General features: G+C 36.6%; 1 protein-coding gene across 6 annotated transcripts in view; it reads left to right on the plus strand.

The window, feature by feature from the left end:
- kcnab2a (potassium voltage-gated channel subfamily A regulatory beta subunit 2a) overlaps nt 1-24,998 on the plus strand; it is a 111,773-nt gene that overhangs the window by 75,083 nt on the left and 11,692 nt on the right. For all 6 annotated transcript variants that reach the window (XM_048172121.1, XM_048172124.1, XM_048172123.1 and 3 more), the window contains 8 exons: nt 13,003-13,046; nt 13,359-13,396; nt 16,071-16,150; nt 21,065-21,109; nt 22,116-22,160; nt 23,109-23,152; nt 23,246-23,332; nt 24,268-24,353. In XM_048172121.1, coding sequence (XP_048028078.1) covers nt 13,003-13,046; nt 13,359-13,396; nt 16,071-16,150; nt 21,065-21,109; nt 22,116-22,160; nt 23,109-23,152; nt 23,246-23,332; nt 24,268-24,353 — 469 coding nt within the window. The remainder of the gene's footprint in view (nt 1-13,002; nt 13,047-13,358; nt 13,397-16,070; nt 16,151-21,064; nt 21,110-22,115; nt 22,161-23,108; nt 23,153-23,245; nt 23,333-24,267; nt 24,354-24,998) is intronic.

The following is a 24,998-nucleotide window of genomic DNA, read 5'->3' on the forward strand; positions in this document are numbered from 1 at the left end:
AGAGCGAGAGAGTTAGCTAGACCTTGTTAATTTCATTTATTCATTTATGCATTCATCATGAATTAATTCATGCAATGTCACTGTCTTGAAGCTTCATCTTCCCATTTTAAAGAAATATTCATTTACATTGTTGTTCCAAAGTAATACGACTGTTTTCTATGGGATGCATTAAAAATAAAGAAAGAAAGCTGTTTGCACAGCTCTTTCTGTACAACAATAGTGACCACATCTTTCAAGCTCCAAAAAAGTAAATAAACAATAAAAAAATACCATAAATAGAATAAAAATCTCATAGAAGTACATCTGACTTGTGCACAGTATTCTAGGTGTTCTGAAGGGATACAGTAACCTTTTTTGAGGAACAATTAAAATTCAAGATGTCATTCATTAATAGTTCACTGATAGGTATCTCTCCCTCTCCCTCTCTCTCTCTTTCTCTCTCTCTCTCTCTCTATTCCATATATAAAATATGGAAATGCTTACTATAATTTATTCTTCTAAAATGTCTGTGTACAGCATATGGATTTGGAATGATTTAAAGGGATAGTTCACCCAAAAATGAAAATTCTTTCATCATTTACTCACCCTCAAGTTGTTTCAAACCTGTAAGACTTTTGTTCATCTTCTGAACACAAATGAAGATATTTTTAATAAAATCTGAGCGATTTCTTTACCACCATTGACGGCTACGCAACTACCACTTTGACGCTTCAAAAAGGTCATAAAGAGATCGTAAAACTAATCCATATGAATCGAGTGGTTTAGTTCAAATTTTCTTAAGAGACATGATCGCTTTATATGATGAACAGATTGAATTTAGGCTTTTATTCACATATAAACATTCATCAATCAGTTGTGGTAAATGGAAGCTCAATCGTGCTTTCTAGATGTGCGAGAACCAATGATGATCATTCTTGCGCATCAAGCAGGTTTGGTTGAACTTCTGTTTATTTTTGCTGATCAATGTTAATATGTGAATAAAAGCCTAAATTCAATCTGTTCATCATATAAAGCCATTTAATTTTTGGGTGAACTATGCCTTTAAGTGAGAGGTAACTTCTTCTGCGGGCATTCTTTCTATTGTTCTGCATTCTCTGAGGCAAGCAGTATTTGATTCCAGCACCTTCTGTTGTCTTGAGATTGAGATCGTATAGAGTGATTCCCCCGATGCCAATAGTCAAAGATCCTTCCGGCTCTTAGAAGCCCCCCATATTGACTGCAAGGTCAGCATCTGATCTTCTGCCAGAGGATGTGTGTCTGTGTGGATAAACTAGAGCATCTTCTCTAATGAAACTCAGAGCGACCAAATCGAGCCCTGCCAGACGCTACTGTGAACGTGTTCTTTGTGACTACATGTATATGTGATGAAAGACTGTGGGCAGTGTCTTAGAGCTTCTTTGTGAGTTTGTTTATGTTTGTTTGAGAACTGTGCCCAAATACCCAGAGGAAGAAACAGCCCGGGACTCACTGCTCTCTTGTCAGGGTGAGTTTCAATGATGTGCCATATTAAGTCCCTAGAGCAGTTGATAGCAGAAGTGGGCCATTGCACTCAAGGTTCAAGAATATGAAACTTTAGCACAGGAAGTTACATCACAGACCACTTTTAACACGATATAATGATTGTGCTACGAAGAGAAAACAAGCTGCTGGCTACTAGAACTACAGGTTAAGGATGTTCATACCACATTCCTGGGAAAATAAATGTGTGTTTCAGTATGATTAGCTTTTAACTCTGTACTCTCAAAGGGATAAAAGTCCTTCCAGTCCTGTTTTTCGGGATTCAGTCTGGCAGACCGGCACCTTTGTCTCACCTAGTGTAATTTTCTTTAGTCAGTTCCAATCACAATCTCATTCCGCCTAGATGAATTGAAGCAGACAGGGCCATTGTAAAGAGAGAAGAGTGGAGGGGGGCTTTCAATTAACCAGCGTCCTTCCCAGTCCAGCTTTTGCAGTGTTACTCTGGTCTCTCTCCACCGTTGGATAGACAAAGGCATTGTACCGGTGGGTGTGGAATTGGGAATGCTGCCATATCGCAGATTGAAGTAGCTTGACATGACTGCCTTATCTTATCCTCGCTCTATGCGGAGATGCTTCAGTTTAGCTGTGCAGACAGATTAAATGGCTCCGGTCTGGATTCAATTAATGATTTAGATGATTTATTTATATTCTGCATAAGGAATCTGTTTTGATGAAACATGCAAATGGATTTAAGTCAACACAAAATGTGTTTGCAACCTAATTTGCTTTCACAAATAAAACAGCCTTGGTGACATCCGCTGAAAAGGAGGTGAAGCAAGTTATATTTTTGATTTAAAGGTGCCCAAGAATGCTTTTTCACAAGATGTAATATAAGTCTAAGGTGTCCCCTGAATGTGTCTGTGAAGTTTCAGCTCAAAATACCCCATCGATTTTTTTAAATTAATTTTTTTAACTGCATATTTTGGGGCATCATTAACTATACACTGATTTTTTCAGCGCGCTGCCCCTTTAAATCGCATGCTCCCTGCCACACGAGCTCTTGACTATATTACAGTGCATTTACAAAGTTCACACAGCTAATATAACCCTCAAATGGATCTTTACAAGATGTTCGTCATGCATGCTGTGTGCATACATCGAATCATGTGAGTAAAGTATTTATTTTGATGTTTACATTTGATTCTCTATGAGTTTGAGGCTATGCTCTGTGGCTAACGGCTAATGCTACACTGTTGGAGAGATTTATAAAGAATGAAGTTGTGTTTATGCATCATACAGACTGCAAGTGTTTAAAAATGAAAATAGCGATGGCTCTTGTCTCCGCGAATACAGTTATAAACGATGGTAACTTTAACCTCATTTAACAGTACATTAGCAACATGCTAACAAAACATTTATGTAGACAATTTACAAATATCACTAAAAATATCATGCTATCATGGATCATGTCAGTTATTATTGCTCCATCTGCCATTTTTCGCTATTGTTCTTGCTTGCTTACCTTGTCTGTGCACAGATCCAGACGTTAATACAGCCTTTCCTTGTCTAATGTTTGAACATGGGCTGGCATATATACAAATATTAGGGGCGTACGTATTAATGATCCCGACTGTTACGTAACTGTCGGTGTTATGTTGAGATCTGCGTGTTTTCCGGAAGTCTTTTAAACAAATGAGATTTATATAAGAAGGAGGAAGCACTGGAGTTTGAAACTCAATGTATGTCTTTTCCATGTACTGAACTCTTGTTATTCAACTATGCCAAGATAAATTCAATTTTTCATTCGAGGGCACCTTTAAATATTGCAAAGACAAACTGTTCGTTGAAATAACGTGCACTGATGAATCATGCTTTTGAAAAGATCTGGAGGCTCTTTGGCCATTAACATTATTAAAATTGGTTTTAGCTGACTGGGTGCAGGTTGATTTCAAGGATTTCTGTCATTTACAATTGTCATTTACTTTTTTAACATTATAAAATTCTTCACTCTCACTTTTTGATTTAATGCAGCTTGATTTCAATTAATGCAACTATATAGTCATGATTCCATAGAAGGCCATACAAACAAAATATTTTCATTTAGTCTAAAGGTGCTTGCACACTGAGTACGAAATTTGTGCACGTCAAAAAATAAATAAGACCTCACGTGGTGTGTCAATCACATTTACACACTGCCTCCGAAACTTTTGTCCGTTATAAAAAAATTGGATCGGGTTAAATTTTCTGCTTTTTCACATCCGTAGCAAGCATTTTGAGAGGTGTTTTGACAATTCAGAGCTAGACATGAACTTCATCTCACAGACAAACAAAGTGCGAAATACAAAGAGATGGAATATAGTCCGATTGCTAGCAAAGCATCAAATTGAGCCACTGTCATTCTGAAATAAACTTTGAATCGCTTGGGATAATCCCGCAGCTCCTTGATAAGAAGGTGGAAAAGGGAGCTTTTAGCGGAAGTTCTACCCGGAAGGCACGTCATTACTCATTATCTAGCCAATCATTACACGTCACCTGAGTATATAAGTTCCGTTCCCACCCACTATTATGTTCGCAGATACTTACGCCGGCATTCATCTCCTCCACCACCGCCAGGTCGGTCCCTGTCCATACATCGGGGGTAGGCTCCGCCCCTGCCTTCATCTTAAGGCAGGATCTGCAAACGTCTGCTACCCTCCGGATTGTACTATGGATGGGGCCTACGTTAAAGAACTTAATCATTTATCTTTGATATTTACATACAAACTATTTAATAAATCATATTCAAATGCTTCTTTGCTTTCCGAGACTTTCTGGTAGAACTCCCCTTCCTCTCTACGCAATCTCTGAATTGGATGGACCCAATATTTCCTCCTCCTTTTTCTCTCTTTAAGAAGAGAGAGGACAACAAGATCATTCTCACTGCTTGAAGACTGAAGGCTTTAAGACATTTTGTATTGTTTTGCAAATTTTATCACAACAGATTAATACTCATTGGACTCTGTGTGCAAGGTTTCTATGCTTGACGAATTTTTAGGATGACGAATACGAAAAAACACATACAAAAATTTCAGACTCAGTGTGCTAGGACCTTAACTGTATAATTTCTAACAGTTGATTCTAACAATGAGATTGTGATATTATAATTAATGTATATTTAATGTAAAAGGTTTCCCTGGAAACATTCAATGTCTCCAGTGTTTATAAGATGACTTGTATAACACTCCAAACACACTTAAATAGCATGTGTGAAGCATAATTGGAAGTTCTGAGATGGAAAAAGTGTTGAGAAATATAAGACAGCGCAGTAAGTGTTAAAGTGTTAAGGCGTTAAAGAGTAGGCGTGTTGAGAGATTTTATTGCACTTCTGGATTTCACTATAACTGATACTACCTTCAGTTCAGACTCACTCCCACATGAAATAATGCCTGATGAATGTTTGTGAGGAACAAACAGCAGCCTTTGCTTCTACAAAGCCACACAATACCACTATAAATGCTATAAACGTCTCACATGTGCATTTCTATTTAAGGCTTGAGGAGTGTGTATGTGTAATCCTTCACTCTGATAACGGACGTTTTTTTATGCCTCTGAACTAAGGATTGATGGCTGTATGTTCTGCTCTCTGTGCAGTGCTGATAGCTTTTAATTAAGGCTTGCATGTTTGTGCTTTAAGAACGTGTTGATTCTCACTGGCAGCAGAATGTCGTTTTCATTGCGTCTAGGAATAGATTTATTAATCCCGACAGGGCTCTACCAGAAATAAGCGCTTTTATTCATCTCCCAGCTAATTTGTGTTGTGTTGTGTTGATGTGGTGGACTGCATGTTTTTTGCCTTAGAAATGGCTTGAAACCTTTAGTTGTTTACTTTTTGTCAAGTAATACTCCTGTTCAGAGAATACAATATGAACAATTTGAATGCTGTGCTAGGAGAGAGAATATCCATTCATTTGATTATAGAGCACATTTGCAGTTTTTGGCTCTATTTACTTTTTTAATGCATGTTTCTGGTTTTCTTATTGAACACAATTCATTCAGCTGATGTGCTTAAGTTTCAGCCGGTGGGTTCCAGCAGTGTTGCAGACAGGTACTAATCAATACTTCACATTACTGAAGTAAAATGGGCAGCAAACAGTTTCATTTTGGCTTTCAGTTATCTGTGTTGGTCATTTTGCATGTGAGAAGATACTGAGATTAACTCATTAAAGGGGGGGTATCACACACTGTTTCTGCCAATCTCATGTTAATCTTGAGTACCTATGGAGTAGTAGTGCATTCTTCATATCTCCAAAAAGTATTTTAGTTTTATCATTTTTATATAGGATACATACGCTATACAGAGTCTTTCCGAAATCAGCCGAGCTCCTGGAGGCATGCCATGTGAGCAGAGCTAAAGAGTGACGAGCACGTGCATCATCTGCAAGCTATCAATGGTCAGCTAAACAAAGCAGTCTAGCGTAAAATGACAGCATGGCAACAACACTCTATTACAACAACTCTTCCTCTTCTCTAAAGCAGCCCAACATGGCCTCACCCCCTTTGTTGCGTGTTTCCGGAGGCGGGGTTTATGTAAATTTTGTGGTTTGTGATGTCACCAACCAATTGTTTAAAACTTTGTGAACGATGTGCATTCCAATTCTGCAGATCTCCGGAGGGTTCTGTGAAATTGTGCACGTGCAGATTCTGTGTGGGCCGCTTCATAACCTTGATAATGGTAAAGTGAACTCTTATTCACAAAGTGTGTGTGGAGGCTGTGGAAAAAGGGGTGGTGTTGGTGGAGAAGAGGGAAAGATGTGGGATTTGAGATGGAACTTCTTTCTGACTAGAGCTGAAGCCGTTCTCAGGTAGAGCTACTGCTTTTAGAACAGGGTGTAGGAGGCATGCTCACAGTCTGAATTGCTCTTACATAAACACAAATTTCATAGAACAAATCCACATGAGGCAGCCATCAGGGTATTGTGCACGGATGGAAGAATGGTGTACATACAATTCAACACATTCCCCACTGCAATTCCTTAAAAAATGAGGCTCTTGTTTCTTCTGTCTTCCATGACCTTTTAGCCTTTGCCTGGCATTAATAACTCATACGGTAACAGCAAGGCTTGTGCACTACTACAAATAATGCTCTCATTTCTTTTCAGAGCCAGTTGGCTACCATTTGGTCATGTGAAATGCATTTGCCTTAAAGGAATAGTTCACCTAAAAATGAACATTTTGTCATCATTTATTCACCCTTTGGCATCAAAAACTAGGCAATGTGACTTGTGCACTATATTTCAAGTCTTTTGAAACTATACAATGTCTTTGTGTGTTTATTTCAAAAATGGAACATCAATACAAATTGCATGATAGGTTTCATATAATTGACAATTGCACTGCAAAAAATGCTGTTCTTACTTAGAATTTTTGTCTTGTTTCCAGTCCAAATATCTAAAAATTCTTAGATCAAGAAACATTTTCTTGACAAGTAAAAATTATTTTCTTGTTTTTAGGAAAAACATGTCAAAATTGAGTTTTTCCTTAAAACAAGCAAAATAATCTGCCAATGGGGTAAGCAAAATAATCTTAATCCAAACTGAAAACAAGATTATATATCTTATTTTTGGTTTGAAATAAGATTATTTTGCTTACCCCATTGGCAGATTATTTTGCTTGTTTTAAGGAAAAACTCACTCAATTTTAACTTATTTTTCCTGAAAACAAGAAAATATTTTTTACTTGTCAAGAAAATGCTTCTTGATTCAAGAACTTTAAGATATTTTGACTAGAAACAAGACAAAAACTCTAAGTAAGAACAGCATTTTTTGTAGTGTGGAACCAATAGCATTTGATGCCATTTATCTAAAACTGGATTTTGTAGAGTATATGCCATTTAGAAAGACATAAGAGTGAGCAAATGATAACAGGATTGACATTTTTGGGTGAACTATTCCTTTAATGCCTGACATATGTGTGCTGGAAAAAATTTGGTGTAGAAACAGTTGTCACTCAGTAATTGCTAGTAAATTTCACAAATAATTACAAAGAAGCAGCAAGTAGCACATTGAATTAAATAGTAATTTCTTGTAAAATGTACCGCAATAATCTTTTTTTTTTTTTTTTTTTTTTTTTTTTTTTTACAACTTTGTATATAAATGAAATGTTTTTTACACTGTTTTGACTAATCATGTACTTACTTGTAAAGCGAGATGTCCTGATCTTTTGAGTTCAGAAGCTGACTGAAGCAGGTTGTGGCAGTCACACACAAAGTCATCTGGACTCTGAAAAGTTGAACTCCCTCTGCTTCGTAAACAAACCTGACCGTCCGTGTTCTCTGCATATCGTTAACCCGACTAAAAGACAAGGGTAACATTTATTGACCTCTGGCTTGATCTCTGCTGACTCCTGGCAAACCCAATCTCCAGCGCAGCACCTGGGTCCAGTTGTGACTGGGCCACTGTCCATCATGCAGTATTCAGATCCAGCCTGTGAAATATTCAACACAACACAACACTGACAAACAAGGAAACAGTAACACGGTAGCACAATCAAGAGTTTACTGGCTCTGAAAGCACCAGATTGTCTTTCGATTTATTTGCACCTTCAGTCCAGCACTGTTTTAACCGAATCTGTTTATTATTTGAGCTGCCTTGACACAGTTACACTGCTTCAGTCATACTTTTATTGGTGTAGACAGCAGTAGAGTTCCGGTTTAATCTGTACTAATCATGTTAGGGATACTTTGTTTGATGTCACAAACATCAAACCACGAAAGGAGCCCTCGCCTGATCTCCATATCTCAGATCTTATTCACTGTACATATTATCAGCAAGGGCACAACCAATGAATGAATCATAAACGGCCTTGGAATTTATCTGTGGCATATTGTTCGTTTCCTACTGGGTGGTAATTGCTGTTTATAATGAGAATAACCAGCTCATTTTTGGCAGCCTGAGATGAGATAAGATGTCTTTCGCATGTGCCTGTTTTCATGTTTTGCACAACTCAATCACACCAAACAGCGTAATACTTAATTGAATGGCTATCATGCAAAAACACATTGATTTTTTTTTTTTTTTTTTTTTTTAGTGTGTGGGCTGAAACACATCAACAGGGTGGGAATTATAGGGAGTTTGGGAAGTCTTAAAACATGCATATTCAAATAAGTTTCACTTTTCAATGTCAGTTCCAACAGCGTTTTCAAAGCACAAAAGTTTAATAAGTTAGTCAAAATGCATATATTCACCTAATAGATGCTCATACTGAAGTCGAGTTCACCTCAGAAGGTATCCATAGCAACTGTCGTTTCCATTAGGATCGGTATTGAACGATACTGTAGAATGACAAAAAATAAGTACTGTTATTATGTATCACTTTGTTACATATAAAAAGTATATCGCTCAAAAACTTTAAGTCTTTTAAGGTTTCCCTTTTATTTCAGCACCAATCAATCCTCATGACAGATTTATAATATAGAAAAAGTAGATGTGGAAAGCTGTGGAGTGGAGAGAGGGAGAGCAAAACAACTGTCTGATCCAGTCCGTTTTATTTTAAAGTGGACCTATTATGCCCCTTTTCACAAGATGTAATATAAGTCTCTGGTGTCCCTAGAAAGTGTCTGTGAAGTTTCAACTCAAAATACCCCACAGATCATTTATTATAGCTTGTCAAATTTGCCCCTATTTGGGTGCGAGTAAAATCACGCAAACAACTCTTCAACAACTCTTCCTCTTCTCTAAAGCAGCCCAACATGGCCTCACCCCCTTTGTTGTGTGTTCCCAGGGGCGGGGTTTATGTAAATTTTGGGGTTTGTGATGTCACCAAACCAGGAAGAAGCTCATAGTCCCTACCAGCCATTTGTTGTAGTCCTTAAAAAGTGATTTCTATAAAAGAAAATATCTCTCTTTGCATTGAACTTTGAGTGTTGTATCTTTGTGGATGTTGTTTATGCTCAAACAGCAACTATAAAGACATTGCTCAGAGCATCTTAACTCACAACAACATCGGCTCAACCAGGTTTGGGGGCAGCAACTGAGAATCATTGTTTTTGCAATTCCGTCTGATGACTTTATGATTTAGAAACGACACGCTTCATATTTAAAATAGTTTGGCTGACTGCGATACTGCGGCAGAATAATACACGAGGTATTTATGCTGAAATAACTGAACCGTGTTGCACATGTTCTGCCCAACACAGAACAATCTGTCTCACCGCAAGGTCTAATTAAAAAGTTACTAACTTTTTGACACTGACCTGACCATTGTTCATTAACCACATGCTCTTTACTTTTTTTGCTCCATGTTAATTGCAAAACTAGATTTGACCAGATGCTCATTCTTTTTTCCCTAGTGAATTATGCCTAGCAGATAAAGACATTTGCTTATTAACTTCAAGATTACCTAATGTCTACAGGAAAATTTACCAAACATTTCTATTCCAACTTTTGTGTTGAGGTGCCTGGACTTTATTATCGCCAGCCATAATAAAGTTCCCACCAAATGCTTCTATGAATAGGATCTTATGAAAAGAAATGTCCGGTCCGCAGGTTACTTTTCAGATCCATTGCAATGTGTGGCTCACTGTGGTCTGTCTTTCATTGCATTCTGCCACCGGACACCTACATGTTTCTAATCCAACATAGACACTCCCACACAAACACACACAAAAACCCCACACACTCTTACAGAAACATGCACACACATGCCTTGCACTCCTACACACACAGACAGCTTGTTATATCATCCCTAATCCCAGTTACACTTCTTTATTCATGTACATGCTTGAGTACAGACACCACAAACTAGAGCTGGGTTATATCTCTCAGTTTGCCATTTGTTGCCAAGTACATTCAAAATACATTTTTCAATAAATAGTTATATATGTATTTCAGTAAACAAAACAAAAAAATATAGAAAACTCAAATATTTTTCATATTGTTGAAGAATATTGAATGATTTTTATTGATATGCATCAAATTAACATTGCATAGCAATATTTACTTGTTTGCATTTTTAAAAAAAAAATACTTCAAAGCTTTTGAAATGCCATGTGGAGACTTGAGACTCGAATTGCTGTGTTGAACTTCCATTTCAAATTTGAAAATTAAAAATATCCTTTAGCCCTAATACAAACACACACAAACCTGGAGAAAACTTTGTGTGTTTCCACTGTTTTTCTCATTTCAGAAGTCTGTGGCACAAATCCATTGTTTTATGTGTTCTTGTTTTGTTTTTCTATTGTGAACCTTTACAAATCATATAATCATCTTACCATCTTTTTGGCTTTTTACACAATACTGTTCTTTTTGGCACACAAGTTTTCTTGGCAGGAAAATGAAAAAATTAAGGAAAGCTAAAACAACATAAAGCCTTAAATAAAAAAGTAAACAAAAGAAAGTTGGGTCTAAATTCCTGCAGTGTGAGACCTCTAGCACTTCTGTGCTCTGAGATGCTCGGACTCTCTTTCAGAGGATGGTACAGAAGTTTAAATCCTTTCTCTCATGTGGCTCTGTGAGCCGGTGAGCCAGTTCTCTTCATTATAGCTGCTGTTCCTATAAGCTCCATACTCTTCTTCTCTCCCAGAAGCCCCTGGGGTCAGTAATCTGCCCTTAGGCACTGCTATGTGTCATTTTCCCATGATGTACCAATCAGCAGGACGACTTACAAACTCCATATGCTCCTCTGGCAGCCCCAGTGACATCTACAGGGCTTAGGCTGAGGCCATTGAGGAACCTCAATCCTTCTCAGCGCTTTTCTGATTTGATGAAGAAGTAGCTCTGTTCTAAAACCTAGTGAGCTGCCTTGCTGTCTACAGCCTACTTGGGCAACATCTCAACCGTACAAGAAGCTTGATTTCAATAGAGTTTCAGCATGTTGCGAAGCTAATAGTGTGAATCTCTGAGCTAATAAATGTGTAGCAAATTTTGGGTAAAATATTGTATTAGATTAGAACTGAGTTCATTTGAATATATTTATATTAACATTTTTATATTTTTTAAATCAAGTATTTAATTATATTAATAATATGAATTATAATTATTATAATTTCTGTTGTCTTGTCACTGTGCACATCTCAATGCATTCTGGGATGCTTTCTCTGTGAAACATACAGTGGCATGAAAAAGTATGTGAACCACTTGCAGAATCTTTGAAAATGTGAATAATTTGAATAAAATAAGTCAGATCATACAAAATGCATGTTATTTTTTGTTTAGTACTGTCCTGAGTAAGATATTTTACATAAAAGATGTTTGCGTTTAGTTCACGAGACAAAACAATAGCTGAATTTATTAAAATGGCCCCATTCAAAAGTTTGTGAACCACTGAACCTCAATACTGTGTGTGGTTACCTGATGATCCACGACTGTTTTTTTGTTTTGTGATGGTTGTTCATGAGTCTCTTGTTTGTCCTGAGCAGTTAAACTGAGCTCTGTTCTTCAGAAAAATCCTCCAGCTCCTGCAGATTCTTCAGTTTTCAAGCATTTTTGCATATTTGAACCCTTTCCAGCAGTGACTATTATTTTGAGATCCGTCTTTTCACACTGAGGACAACTGAAGGACTCAAACACAACTATTAAAAAAGGTTCAAACATTCACTGATGCTCCAGAAGGAAACAAGATGCATTAAGAGCCGGGGGTGAAAACTTTTGAATTTAAATATCAAGGTAAATTGTACTTAATGTTTCTTCCGGGAAACATGCAAGTATCTTCTGTTGCTTCCGAAGGGCAGTACTAAATGAAAAACAACGATATTTAAATATAATAAGAAAAATTGTGACATCATCATCCTGTTCAAAAGTTTTCACCCCCCTCTTAATGCATCGTGTTTCCTTCTGGAGCATCAGTAAATGTTTGAACCTTTTTTAATAGTTGTGTTTGAGTCCCTCAGTTGTCCTCAGTGTGAAAAGACGGATCTCAAAATCATACAGCCACTGCTGGAAAGGGTTCAAATATGCAAAAATGCTTGAAAACTGATGAATCTGCAGGACCTGGAGGATTTTTCTGAAGAACAGAGCTCCGTTTAACTGCTCAGAACAAACAAGAGACTCATGAACAACCATCACAAAACATAAAAACAGTCATAGATCATCCAGGTACACTGGTTCACATACTTATGAATGGGGTTATTTTAATAAATTCAGCTATTGTTTTGTCTTGTGAACTAAATGTAAACATCTTTTATGTAAAATATCTTACTCAGGACAGCACTAAATAAAAAATAACATGCATTTTGTATGATCTCACTTATTTTACTAAAATTATTCACATTTTCACAGATTCTGCAAGTGGTTCACATACTTTTTCATGCCACTGTACATGAAGTGCTCCCTTAAATTTTGTACAAAAAAAAGATATCTTCTAAGGCACCATAAGTCTGGCTTTAGGAACAGAACTTTTTTGGATTAAAATGCAGTCTATATGGGCATATCGCTAGGTTTTGGAACAGAGCCAAAGCTGAAAATCTGATTTAGTGCTGCAATGATCTTACGCTGACTTCTAGATTGAAAAAAGTGATAAAGAAAGCAGGGTAAAACCTATTAATCATTGTCTTTATTTCCTTTTTTCCAGAAACTTGGGGAAGTCTGGCCTGAGAGTCTCGTGTCTTGGATTAGGTGAGTTTATGGCTCCTTGATCAAGGCCTATTATAAAGAAACCTGGAACAAACAATACAAGCTTTTGTAGTTTCTTTTTCACAAGATGATTTTTCTTCAAACTATCAGATGCTATTAGTGGTAGACAACTGAAGTCAGCACCATCCAGCCAGTGTTGTTCTGTTCTCTCCAGCAGGGCATTAAAGATTATCCATATTATCTGTAGCTTCATCTTAAGGCTTTTCTCTTCAGTGTCATTGGTGGATCACTGATAATCATTTAAACCTTGTTTATCTTGTGAAAAGCAGTGACTGATTCTAGATCTCTTCACAGGAACATGGGTGACGTTTGGAGGACAGATCACAGATGAGGTATGATGAGTCCTGATGTGAACATAAATATCCTGTCATCGTTTACTCACCTCATATATTTCCAAACTGTAAACAATATTAATTGAATTATTGTTATTTTTATTTATTGGCTGATGAACGTTTTAAGGTGTGCAATTATTTTCAGGGTAACGCACGGCTAAAGTAGTTCCAGGCAGGTCTTGACCGCATTACAGTTCCATATCACTTCACCAAATGATTTCAGTTATTTCAAAAGGTCCTTACAGCCTACAACAGCAAAAGAACCAAAACCCACAACCACAAATTATTGTCATGGTTTTTGCCAAGAAATATGTTTTATTATGTCCTGAAAGGTCAATACTCTCTTTCTCCCGCTCTCTCTCTCTCTCACTCAAATGCACACAAATACAGTACGGACACACACTCGCACATAAACGTGTTATTAGCGCTGCTCTGACTAATTAATCATTAAAGGTGCCGTAGAACGTCTTTTTAAAAGATGTAATATAAGTCTAAGGTGTCCCCTGAATGTGTCTGTAAAGTTTCAGCTCAAAATACCCCATAGATTTTTTTTAATTAATTTTTTTAACTGTCTATTTTGGGGCATCATTAAATATGAGCCGATTTAGGCTGTGGCCCCTTTAAATGCTCACGCTCCCCGCCCATGGAGCTCGTGCTTGCCTTAAACAGTGCATAAACAAAGTTCACACAGCTAATATAACCCTCAAAATGGATCTTTACAAAGTGTTCGTCATGCATGCTGCATGCATACATCGGATTATGTGAGTATTGTATTTATTTGGACGTTTACATTTGTATTCTGAATGAGTTTGAGGCTATGCTCCGTGGCTTACGGCTAATGCTACACTGTTGGAGAGATTTATAAAGAATGAAGTTGTGTTTATGAATTATACAGACTGCAAGTGTTTAAAAATGAAAATAGCGACGGCTCTTGTCTCCGTGAATACAATAAGAAACAATGGTAACTTTAACCACATTTAACAGTACATTAGCAACATGCTAACGAAACATTTAGAAAGACAATTTATAAACATCACTAAAAATATCATGATATCATGGATCATGTCAGTTATTATTGCTCCATCTGCCATTTTTCACTATTGTTCTTGCTTGCTTACCTAGTCTGATGATTCAGCAGTGCACATCTAGCCGTTCTGCCCCTGTCTAATGCTTGAACATGAGCTGGCATATGCAAATATTGGGGGCGTACACCCCGGCTGTTAAGTAACAGTCGGTGTTATGTTGAGATTATGTTGAGATTCGCCTGTTCATCGGAGGTCTTTTAAACAAATGAGATTTATATAATAAGGAGGAAACAATGGAGTTTGAGACTCACTGTATGTCATTTCCATGTACTGAACTCTTATTATTTAACTATGCCAAGATAAATTCAATTTTTAATTCTAGGGCACCTTTAAAATAGTTTAGCAAATTAAAAGCTACATTACATTTCTCACCAGCTAGGTAATTACAGTGCGGTTCTTGAGGTAGATAAACTTACAGTTTCGCTCTTAGTAGAGACTCTGTTGCCGAACACTGTTGAGAGACTCAGGTAGGCTAATTCAATATGCTTTCTCTTTCTCTCTCTCTCTCTCTCTGCAACATCTGAACAGTGTCTTGAGGTGTGGTAACTGTAGTATAAGTGAAATAATTGACTCCGGACCGTTCAACTATTAGAAAATAATGCACACCTGAGGTTTAACGCTTCGCGTCATGGCCGCATTACCACCTTGGATGTGCATTATTTTCCAATAATTCAACGGCCCGTTGTCAATTGTTCCTTACTTATTTCATGGAACAAAATGTCATTTATATTGTTAAACCTTGAAAAGGATCATCAAGGTAATCCATAAGACTCATGCACTATATTCCAAATCATCTGAAGTCATACAGTATGTGAGGAACAGATTGAAATAACTTCCAGTGAAAATCAGCTCTCAAATCTCATTTACACTTGTGGTCATTCATGGCACCTCAAGGCACTTTGCACCAAGTATGATACTGATGATGTCTAAAAAAAATTGGTCTCACGACTGCAGCACAACACATTTGAATATTTTTAATTAAATATCATGAAAAAAAACTGGGTTTGAATCAGAAAAAATGTTGGTTGGTAAAATGAAGAAAACATTTTCTTTTTTGGGTAAATTAACCCTTAAACAGAGTGTCTGTGGATCCTTATGAAAAGTTCTAGATTTACTTTTTTAAATTTAAGTCTAAAAAAAAAAAAAAAAAACTCAGATATCTTGAATTGCGCAAGAAAGTTATAAAGTAAAAAAGTTATTAAATGCACAACTTCATGTTGTAAATTGCCAGATTCAGATTGTTTTTCAGTGTATAGATAATTGTACTAAGAAAAACAAATGGGATTACATAGTATTCTTCCATGAATCACCATTTACACAGTTCAAATGAACATGAAATCACTGTTTGGTGGATGTATCAATTTTTTATTGTTCTTTGATATTAAATATTTAAAGATAGATGTAATTCATGTCTGCTCATATACACCATTTAGCATGCAGTAGTGTTTCATTGCCAGCATACACTGTAAATGTACATATTAAAGATGACTTATAGACTGACACAATGCAGAATACAGCTTTTAATAATAGAATAGACTGCAACACCTTGAATGCTGTATTCCCTCCTCTCCCCTCCATCCTTCTGACAGATGGCGGAGCAGCTGATGATTCTGGCGTATGAGAACGGGATCAATCTGTTCGACACGGCAGAGGTCTACGCTGCTGGAAAGTGAGTGTGCCGAAATGAACACACAGCTCACCCCATCAAATTAAAGACTGTATCACCATGTGCTGAAATGTGTTCTTTTTGTTTATCTTGTATATTTGTTAAGTATTGCAATATTTGAAGAAGGTTACGTAACATTTGCAGACCACCTTTGTGTGTTTTTTATTTCAAATATTTGTAGTGTTTGCTCATATTTAGTACATCCTAGCAACACCCTAGTAACTATCAGTAACACCTTAGCAACATAGGCATGCCATAGCGACTATTCACAACAGTTTAGTATTGTGGTGCTGGTGCTGGTGCTGCTCTTTAGAAAATGTCAAATCTCAGTTTTCTAAGTTTGTTTGATTATTTTAGCATGAACTTTCCTCAAGTTTTCTTTAAAACTAGGGGTCATTTCAAAAGGAAAATGAACATTCAAATGGCAGCTGACCCAGGGCATCATCGGGAATGGTGTTCCTCATCTGTGTCTTGCGTGGGAGTTTGTGTTAAACCTGTCATAAAGACTCAGCACAAAGCCACTGGATCAGGGAAGGGCTCTAAACTGTCATGTGCATTTATTTATATGCTGGATATCACAGTTTTCAGACTGAGTATTGCTTTTAGTTGGATCTTGAAATGATAGCATCTCTTAATGTTTCAAAGAAGTGAGATTTATCAGCTGTGAGCAAGATGAAGCACAATGGGATTATCCTTGGGGTCACGGTTCAGTACAATTTCAGTACAATAGGAAAAATGGCCACACTTTATTTTAGGATCCAATTCTCACTATTACCTAACTATTAACTATGACTTTTGCCTCAATAAACCTCTAATTACTGCTTATTAATAGTTAGTAAGGCAGTTGTTAAGTTTAGGTATTGGGTAGGATTATGGGATGTAGATTATGGTCATGCAAAATAAGGCATTAATATGTGCTTTATAAGTACTAATAAACAGCCAATATCCTAGTAATATGCACGCTAATAAGCAACTAGTTAATAGTGAGAATTGGACCCTAAACTAAAGTGTTATCAGACAAAGGAACAAATCTATAATGTTAGGTTTCTTTTCATTTATTTTGAATAGACAGTAGTGTAAACCACATTTTGTTCCACCTAGCTGCATTTAGTCCCCTAGTTAGTGTATTAAGCACTAAGCAGTAAACAGAATAAACTCTGGTCATATTTTTTGCAGGGCTGATTAAAAAACAAAGGGCATTTGGTCACAGTCAGCTACAAACTGAAAACCATCTCGTATTATAGAAGTACAAAATAAATAGAATAATGAAAAACAAAACTTGTGCATTAGGAATGTTACAGTTTGCTACATTTAAACATTCAAACATTCATCCTCCTATACTTCATTTTCCATGTTTCGCGCAGTTGAGTGCACAAGGCTTTCAAAGTATTCTCCTTTGTCCACGAGTGCAGAAAGACACATTCGACATGTGCGCACTACCTAGTGGACTTGGTTTTCAAGTGCTCAAGTCATTCGCGTATATTTGCTGTTCTTCTGCTCTTTTTCCTGTTGTGGAGGTTAGCAAACAGTGTTGCATTACCGCTTGCACCCCTTTGGGACTGGAGTTTGGATCGACTATGACTGACTGTATTTGTCGTCTAACTGCATGAACCGAACCGTGAAAGTTTTAGTTTTGACGGCTTCATCAAAAAATATGTTAGGTATCCTAGGCAAACATCTGATGGTAATTTTTATCTTAATTTTGGACCCTGCTGCTGAGATACAGTGTATTTCCAATTTAAGAGATTTGTGTCCTGACAGTAACGCGCATGTAAATCGATGATTTACTCTCAGCTGTTATTCCCTACGGTGCTGTGAATCCACAATAGAACACATTTTCCTTCCTCTAAACAAGGAAAGTTGCCTGACACATGATGTTTCATAAATAAACTGTGCAAATTAGGTGAGGATAGCAGTTGGTAATGTGCTCTGTCATTAGCTCAGCGCTGGGCGTGGGCATCACTGAACGTCGGTGGCTCTGATGGGGTGAGAGGAGTGGGAAGACATGAGAGTGGGAAGGTCTGTTTTATTTATCCGTTTGGAATAAACACGGCTCTGGCAGCATCTACCATACAGCTGCGGTCATTGCAGTGTGTTAAACCCACGTGCCGTAACAGGACAAACAGCCCTGCGTAAATATATGTCACCAAAACGCTTACACCCGCAAATACACACACATGTGCTGGCACACACACGTGTATCTGCCCTGGCATGTGCACACATCAGCTTTTGTCACCTCTCTCTCTGTCTTTCTCTCCCTCACACATAAGCAAACAAAAACACAGGCTGAGTCGCCCCCTCACGCGTCTGTGTCCATCTCGACATGCTAAAACTAGCATGCATATTCAGATATCCTCATGAATCCTCAGCTTTCTGCTGTCTCAGGGAACCTCTTTTGAAGCTGGGACTTTTTTTAGAAAGTGCGGTGTAGCGGTGGGCCGTACATTCATGTGGATTAATGAACCGCTCTCTTCAGCTAATGACCACTAAATCAAAGCATAACAGCTTCCTATTCAACATTTCTGTTTTCGTGTAAAGCCTGGATTAGTTTGAAACATTGAATCAATGTTCATCCATCTTTTGTAAGATTGATTAGTTTAACAGACTTTATTACACAGCTCTCTGGAATACTTGATTCTGAATGGTCAGTCGCAGCTTTTCTGTGATCAAATATTTTTTTATAATATTGCTTATTTATTGCTTAATAAAATGTATATATTTTTTATTTATATGCACATAGCCATACATATATAAAATGGATTATTTATAGTGAGCAGGTTTGCTTTATGTTGGGTGTGCTTGGATTTGTTTGACAATAATAACAATCCCTTGTGTGCAATAAAGAAACATGCATATTTTATATTTACATTTGGACCTGTTCATCCATAAGAAAATAAATAGAGATGTTGGTTCACCTGATGGCAATGTTATTTTATTATTATTTATATAGTTATAGAATTTATTATTGTACTATTTATTTTTATAGCTTTTATTTTTATATATTTTCACTTCAATTTTAGGTAAAATGTGTGCTTTTGCCATTTTTATTAGTTTTTATTTTTTAAATATTTCTATTTAATTTTAATTTACAATATTTCTTAAATAGAAATATTTAAAAAATAATTAATATTAATTTTTTTTAGTTTTGTTAATTTTAGTACTTCAGCTTAAACTTTATTAGTTGCAAAGTTACATTTCCAATTTTGGTTCTAGTTTTTCATTTAATATTTATTTTGTGTTATTTTATTTTCGATGTATTTCACTTAATGAAAACATTTCCCCCTAACTGCATTTCATTTTCATTTTAGTGCTTTTATATTCTCTGTCTTCCCATAAAATGGCACATTTGAAAGGGAAAAACAAGATTCCAGAAGGATTTTAAGAGAGATTAATTATAAAGCAGTGGGTGGGATTTGTGGTGTCTGTGAGCATCAACTGAATTACAGCACAACGGTTCATTGAATTGACTAGTGTACGGCCTGGGGGAGATCTCACTCACCGGGAAAATCACAGCCCGAACTGTATCCTCATTGGGCCCAATTAGCACCTTCAGCACAACTAATGGCTGCCAGAGAGCCTTTTAGTCTCCAGGCTGTTACTGACACTCCTCCTTGTCTGCGAATATAAAGGAGGCACACTTTTCAGGGAATTAAAGATGCTTTTATCACCCAGGTCTTTGTTAATTACTCATTCACATGCCTTATCGCTTTAAATGTTTGCCTTCTCTCCAACTGTTACTGGAGACGGTAGCCTTGCATAGCCTCAGTTTTAACTAACGCATGCGTTACAAAGCAACCAAAAGTCATTGAGCACCCTGACTGTCAGAAATTGTTTAAAGCTAGCCATAATATGTTGCTGTTTTAAGAAAAGTCTTGTCAGACAGTCTATGAATAATCCATGAATGTGCCGTCTGAAGTTCACAGCGTGTCCTAATCAGGAGCATCGTAGCATGTTTCCAACAATTTGCCTGTTCAAGCTGTACGCAAATTGCTGCATGACGTGACAATCAAAGCCAGATGGAACTTATTGGATATTTAATATATAGCTGTTTGCATCAGGAATCTACGGAAGCTTGTTTCTGCCACTAAATAAAAAAATAAAGGTAATTTTTTTTTCTCAGAATTGCAATATAAACTTACAATTGTGAGTTATAAAGTCAGAATTGCATGATATAAACTGTCCATAATGTCCAATTGTGAATGAATTGTGAGTTTATACAGTATCTCACAATTCTGACTTTATAACTCGCAATTCTGACTTTATATCATGCAGTTGTTTATATCACGCAATTCTGACTTTTTAATCACAATTGAGTTTATGTCTTGCAATTTTGACTTGATAACTCGCAATTATGAGTTTATATCTTGCAATTCATAGTCATAATTGTGAGATAAAAAGTCGAAATTACCTTTTTTATTTTTTATTTCATGATGGAAACAAACTTCCATAGGAATCTATAGCTTGATAGCTAGGAAAATAAACTCTAGAGAGGAACATTAGTTTCAGTAGATTTTTTTTTTTTTTTTTTACATGTACTGTACCTGATAAATATCCAAATGAACGATATCGAATTGAATTGAATCGAGTTCAGAATTAAATCTACTCGCAAGCTTGTGAATTGAATCAAATCAAATGGAATCGTGAACTTTGTGTCAATACCTAGCTCTAGTTTTTATTGCTTGTTAAGAAACCACCCTGAATATGAAAATACCTGGTATGCTTCCCAAAAAAGTATTGATAGTCTTTTGGCATTAAAGTGTGGTTTATAATTTACATGAATGTATTGTATCATTTTGCTGTCTTAAAAGAGGTGATTTACCACACTTTGAAATGTCCCTTCAGTGTCCTGTTTTTGTTGGCTGTAGATGTCAATAAGATGACGGATTAGTCCGATAACCATCTGGTTTTCTGTTGCAGGGCGGAGATGGTGCTGGGAAACATCATAAAGAAGAAAGGATGGAGGTATGTTCATTAACAGCATACAGCTTTTCATTTCCTTCAGCCGTCTCTTATCTTGTGCTGATAACTCGGTCCAGTGCTCCAGAGATTGTGCCACCGCAACCCAAGACAGGCAGAAATATAAATTATTAAAGCCCCGCTCGCCCCGTAGATGTCCCATCTCGATATTGAATTATAGAGCGGTCGTGTGTGTGTTTGTTGTGCAGCTGATGTCCTGATATATGTTTGTGTAATGGAACACAAGCTAAAGGAAGTTCATGGCTAATAGAAGCCCTTGTTAAGATGTTTTAATTTAAGCAGGGTGGACTCTCACTGTTTAGGCATAATGAGATGAAGCGTAACCGAGCTCTCTGCTGGAAAGGATCTGCTCATTTGTGTGTGTGTGTGTGTGTGATCGTGCTCCTTAGTCATCCTGCTAGTCAGTTTGCATCAATATCAGGGCACACAAACCCTCACCTCTGCAGAGACATAGCTTATTTCTGTCCTCTGTGTGTGTTTTGTGTGGGCTTTCTTAGCTATAGTTTGTGAGCGGAAGTGAGCTAAATCTGACAGACCTTCCCTTAGTTCCCTTAGGGGAAGAGATATTCTAATATATTTAAACATTATTTAATTGTTTAAATATTAAATTTTATATATACAGTATATATATATATATATATATATATATATATATATATATATATATATATATATATATATATATATATATATATATATATATATATATTTCTTATTTATGCAGCTGTGTTATGTGTCTGTGGTATGTCCTCATTTAGACAACCAAGTAAACGTGTGTGTGTGTGTGTGTGTGTGTGTGTGTGTGTTTGTGTTTGTGTGTGTGTGTGTGTGTGTGTGTGTGTGTGTGTGTGTACATGCATTCCTTTGAAATTGAAATGGTTACCGCAAGCTGTTACTCTGTTGTAATTATTTGCAACTTCTTAATTACTTTTTAAAAGCCTTTCAAAAAGTGTGACCTAATTTAAAATGATTTTCCTTCTCTGTTTTGCAGACGCTCCAGTTTAGTCATTACAACCAAAATATTTTGGGGTGGAAAGTATGTATATTTAATATTTATTATAAAATGAATAATGGTATGATATATAGCTGCACGATTCTGGATAAATTGAGAGTCACAATTTTTTGCTTCAAACAGAGATGAATACAAAATAACATGTAATTTACTAGAGGTTCTGACAAAATGTTAATTGCTGCAGTCTATTTAAAATGTTGAATTAATTATTTTTAAAAAATCAGTTTGAATGAATGATTCAATGACTCACTCAAAGACTTCAATTGTGTCATTAATGGATGAATCAGCGTTTTTGAATCAATCTCTTGACTGAATGATTCAATGACAAATACATTTTTTAACATTAACTTGTCGTGGCGTAGCTTCACTTAGTGAATCACCAAGTTACTTTCAAAAAGTGATTTGCTCTATTATGATCGCTTCCATAGACATCAGTGTTTATATCCAAGCTATACACTTTTATCCCAATACTTCTGTGTTCATTTGAATATTTGTAACACAGAAATAACGATACTGTGTGATTGAAAAGACTGTTTGTGAAGCTGTTTCCTACACATGATTACTGCTTTCTCTGGGGCATCGCCAGCGCAGATTTAAATGTTTCGTTGTGATTTCTCAAAGGTTTGATAAACACGGGCGAATGGTTGTCATTTAGGAATGAAATCGCTTCAGTGTTTGAATCGAGATTGCGATCTTTTAATGATTAATCCTGCAGCTCTAGTATGAAACAAATAATACTTTTGAAGCTTTGAAGTTCAAGAGGTACAAGTTTCACTTATGTATCATGATTAAATGGTTAATGTATCTCTTTTAGTTTTGATAAACAATACTTAAATCTTTGAATTAAAGTGTTATATTTTGCACTGAATAACATATTATGTCCTCAATTCTACTATCAAACCAAGTAATATAATTTACTAAAGATGGCATCAATGATAATTGCTTAACAGTACATATCCTGCTGTTTTCTAGAGCAGAGACAGAGAGAGGACTGTCAAGAAAACACATTATAGAAGGTAAGTGGACGACAAGTCATTCATATTATAGAGCAGTAGTTGACTGAACTGGTTTAATTGTGTGCTGAATTGATTTGAGTTACTCTTCTGTAGGTTTAAAGGCATCATTGGAGAGATTGCAGTTAGAATATGTGGATGTAGTGTTTGCAAACAGACCAGACCCCAACACACCCATGGAAGGTACATCTCAATCTCAGTTCATTTGTTCTACTGTAACTCGTACTATTCTGTTTATGTTCCAGATATAATTGATTCCTCAAATCATGTGTCTTGTTGAGAAGTTATTACACTATTAAAAATATCAATGGTTCCATTAAGAATCTTTAACATCCATGAGACCTTTCCATTCCACAAAACATTATTTTTAAAAACTGTTAACTGAAAGGTTGGAAAAATGGTTCTTCTGTGTGAAAACCCCCTTTTTTAACAGTGTAAGCAATTAGATGCTACTTGTGGTGCTCACTTTTAAAACGCAAGTAAGATAATCTTTTCAATTTGCACTGTTGGCCTTTTGTAAGTCGCCAACCTGAATTAAATCTCAGCCAATGAATTCAGGTGAAGGGGTGGCTGCTCTTTAAAAACCAAGACAAAGATGTTATTTGATCTTCTTTTATTAGCCTAGATGCCCTTTAGAAAGTTCACACAGTTCAATGGTTGAAACACAAACAGCTTGGGGGTCTGCAGACATCTGCTGTTCTTGTCATTAAAGAGCTCAGCACTTCAGTAGTCAGTTTCTCTCTCTCTCTCACGCTTTTAGACAGATCTCATATAGTCAAGCGAGAACAGTAAATGACTCTTTAGCTCATAAGATGATGTTTTGAAATCACTGGTGTTGGTTATTAGGTACCCAGCCCTCAGCTTTGTTTCTTTGAGCCGAGATTCATATTGACCTGTGGCACCAGTTGTTTATTTTGTCTCACATATATTGATTAAAATTCTCCAGGCTCAATCCAGAAGCGATTTATCATTTAAACTCTCCTCCCTTGCATTAATCGAGCTTCTTTTCTTTTTCTTGTTAATATTTCACACGTTCAACCAAAGTGACACATTCTAATGGCACCGTGACATGATGTATTGTTCGGTAAATCTCTGAAAATCTGCCGTCTGATTGGTAGAAACGGTGCGGGCGATGACCCATGTGATCAATCAGGGAATGGCGATGTACTGGGGCACGTCACGCTGGAGTCCGATGGAAATCATGGTGAGTCACAGTCTCCAAACTTTTAGATGCTCACACCCCTGTAATCAGCATCACCACCGACTGCTTAGCTTCCGAAGTGCCTTTCAAGAACTCTTTAATCACTTGATGAATCTAAAGATGCTTCTGTTTAAATAGGTACTGTCAGTGAGGTAGTCTAAACTTACATACAGGGCGGATCAGAGACCTAAAACAGCACCGCACCGAGTCAGACAGAATGTCATTGACAGAATGTTAAACGACGGTCTGTTGTGCATGTTCAGTGACGCCTCGTCAGTCAACTCTAGTTATGTTTAATGGTTTTCTGTCCCCTCACCCCATAATTGGTCCTAAGCGTGAACCAGTGTTATTTTAATATCGTTTATATACTGCAGTTTTTGTAGTTTTATATACTGCAGTTTCTGTCTAAGTAGTTATTTCTCTACTATAAAAACATTCCCACAAAATGGGATGCTAATAGTGATTAGTATGTAAGCTTGTTTCCACCACTGAATACAAAATAAAAAAGGGATAATTGCGACTTTTTATAAAAGGTATAATTGTGACTTATAATTGCAACTCGCAATTGTGAGTTATAAAGTCAGAATTGTGAGTTAAAAAGTCGGAATTGTGAGATATAAAGTAGGAATTGTGAGTTATAATGTCAGA

Source organism: Megalobrama amblycephala, linkage group LG21 (genome assembly GCF_018812025.1).
Source record: "Megalobrama amblycephala isolate DHTTF-2021 linkage group LG21, ASM1881202v1, whole genome shotgun sequence".
In the NCBI taxonomy this organism is placed as follows: Eukaryota; Metazoa; Chordata; class Actinopteri; order Cypriniformes; family Xenocyprididae; genus Megalobrama; species Megalobrama amblycephala.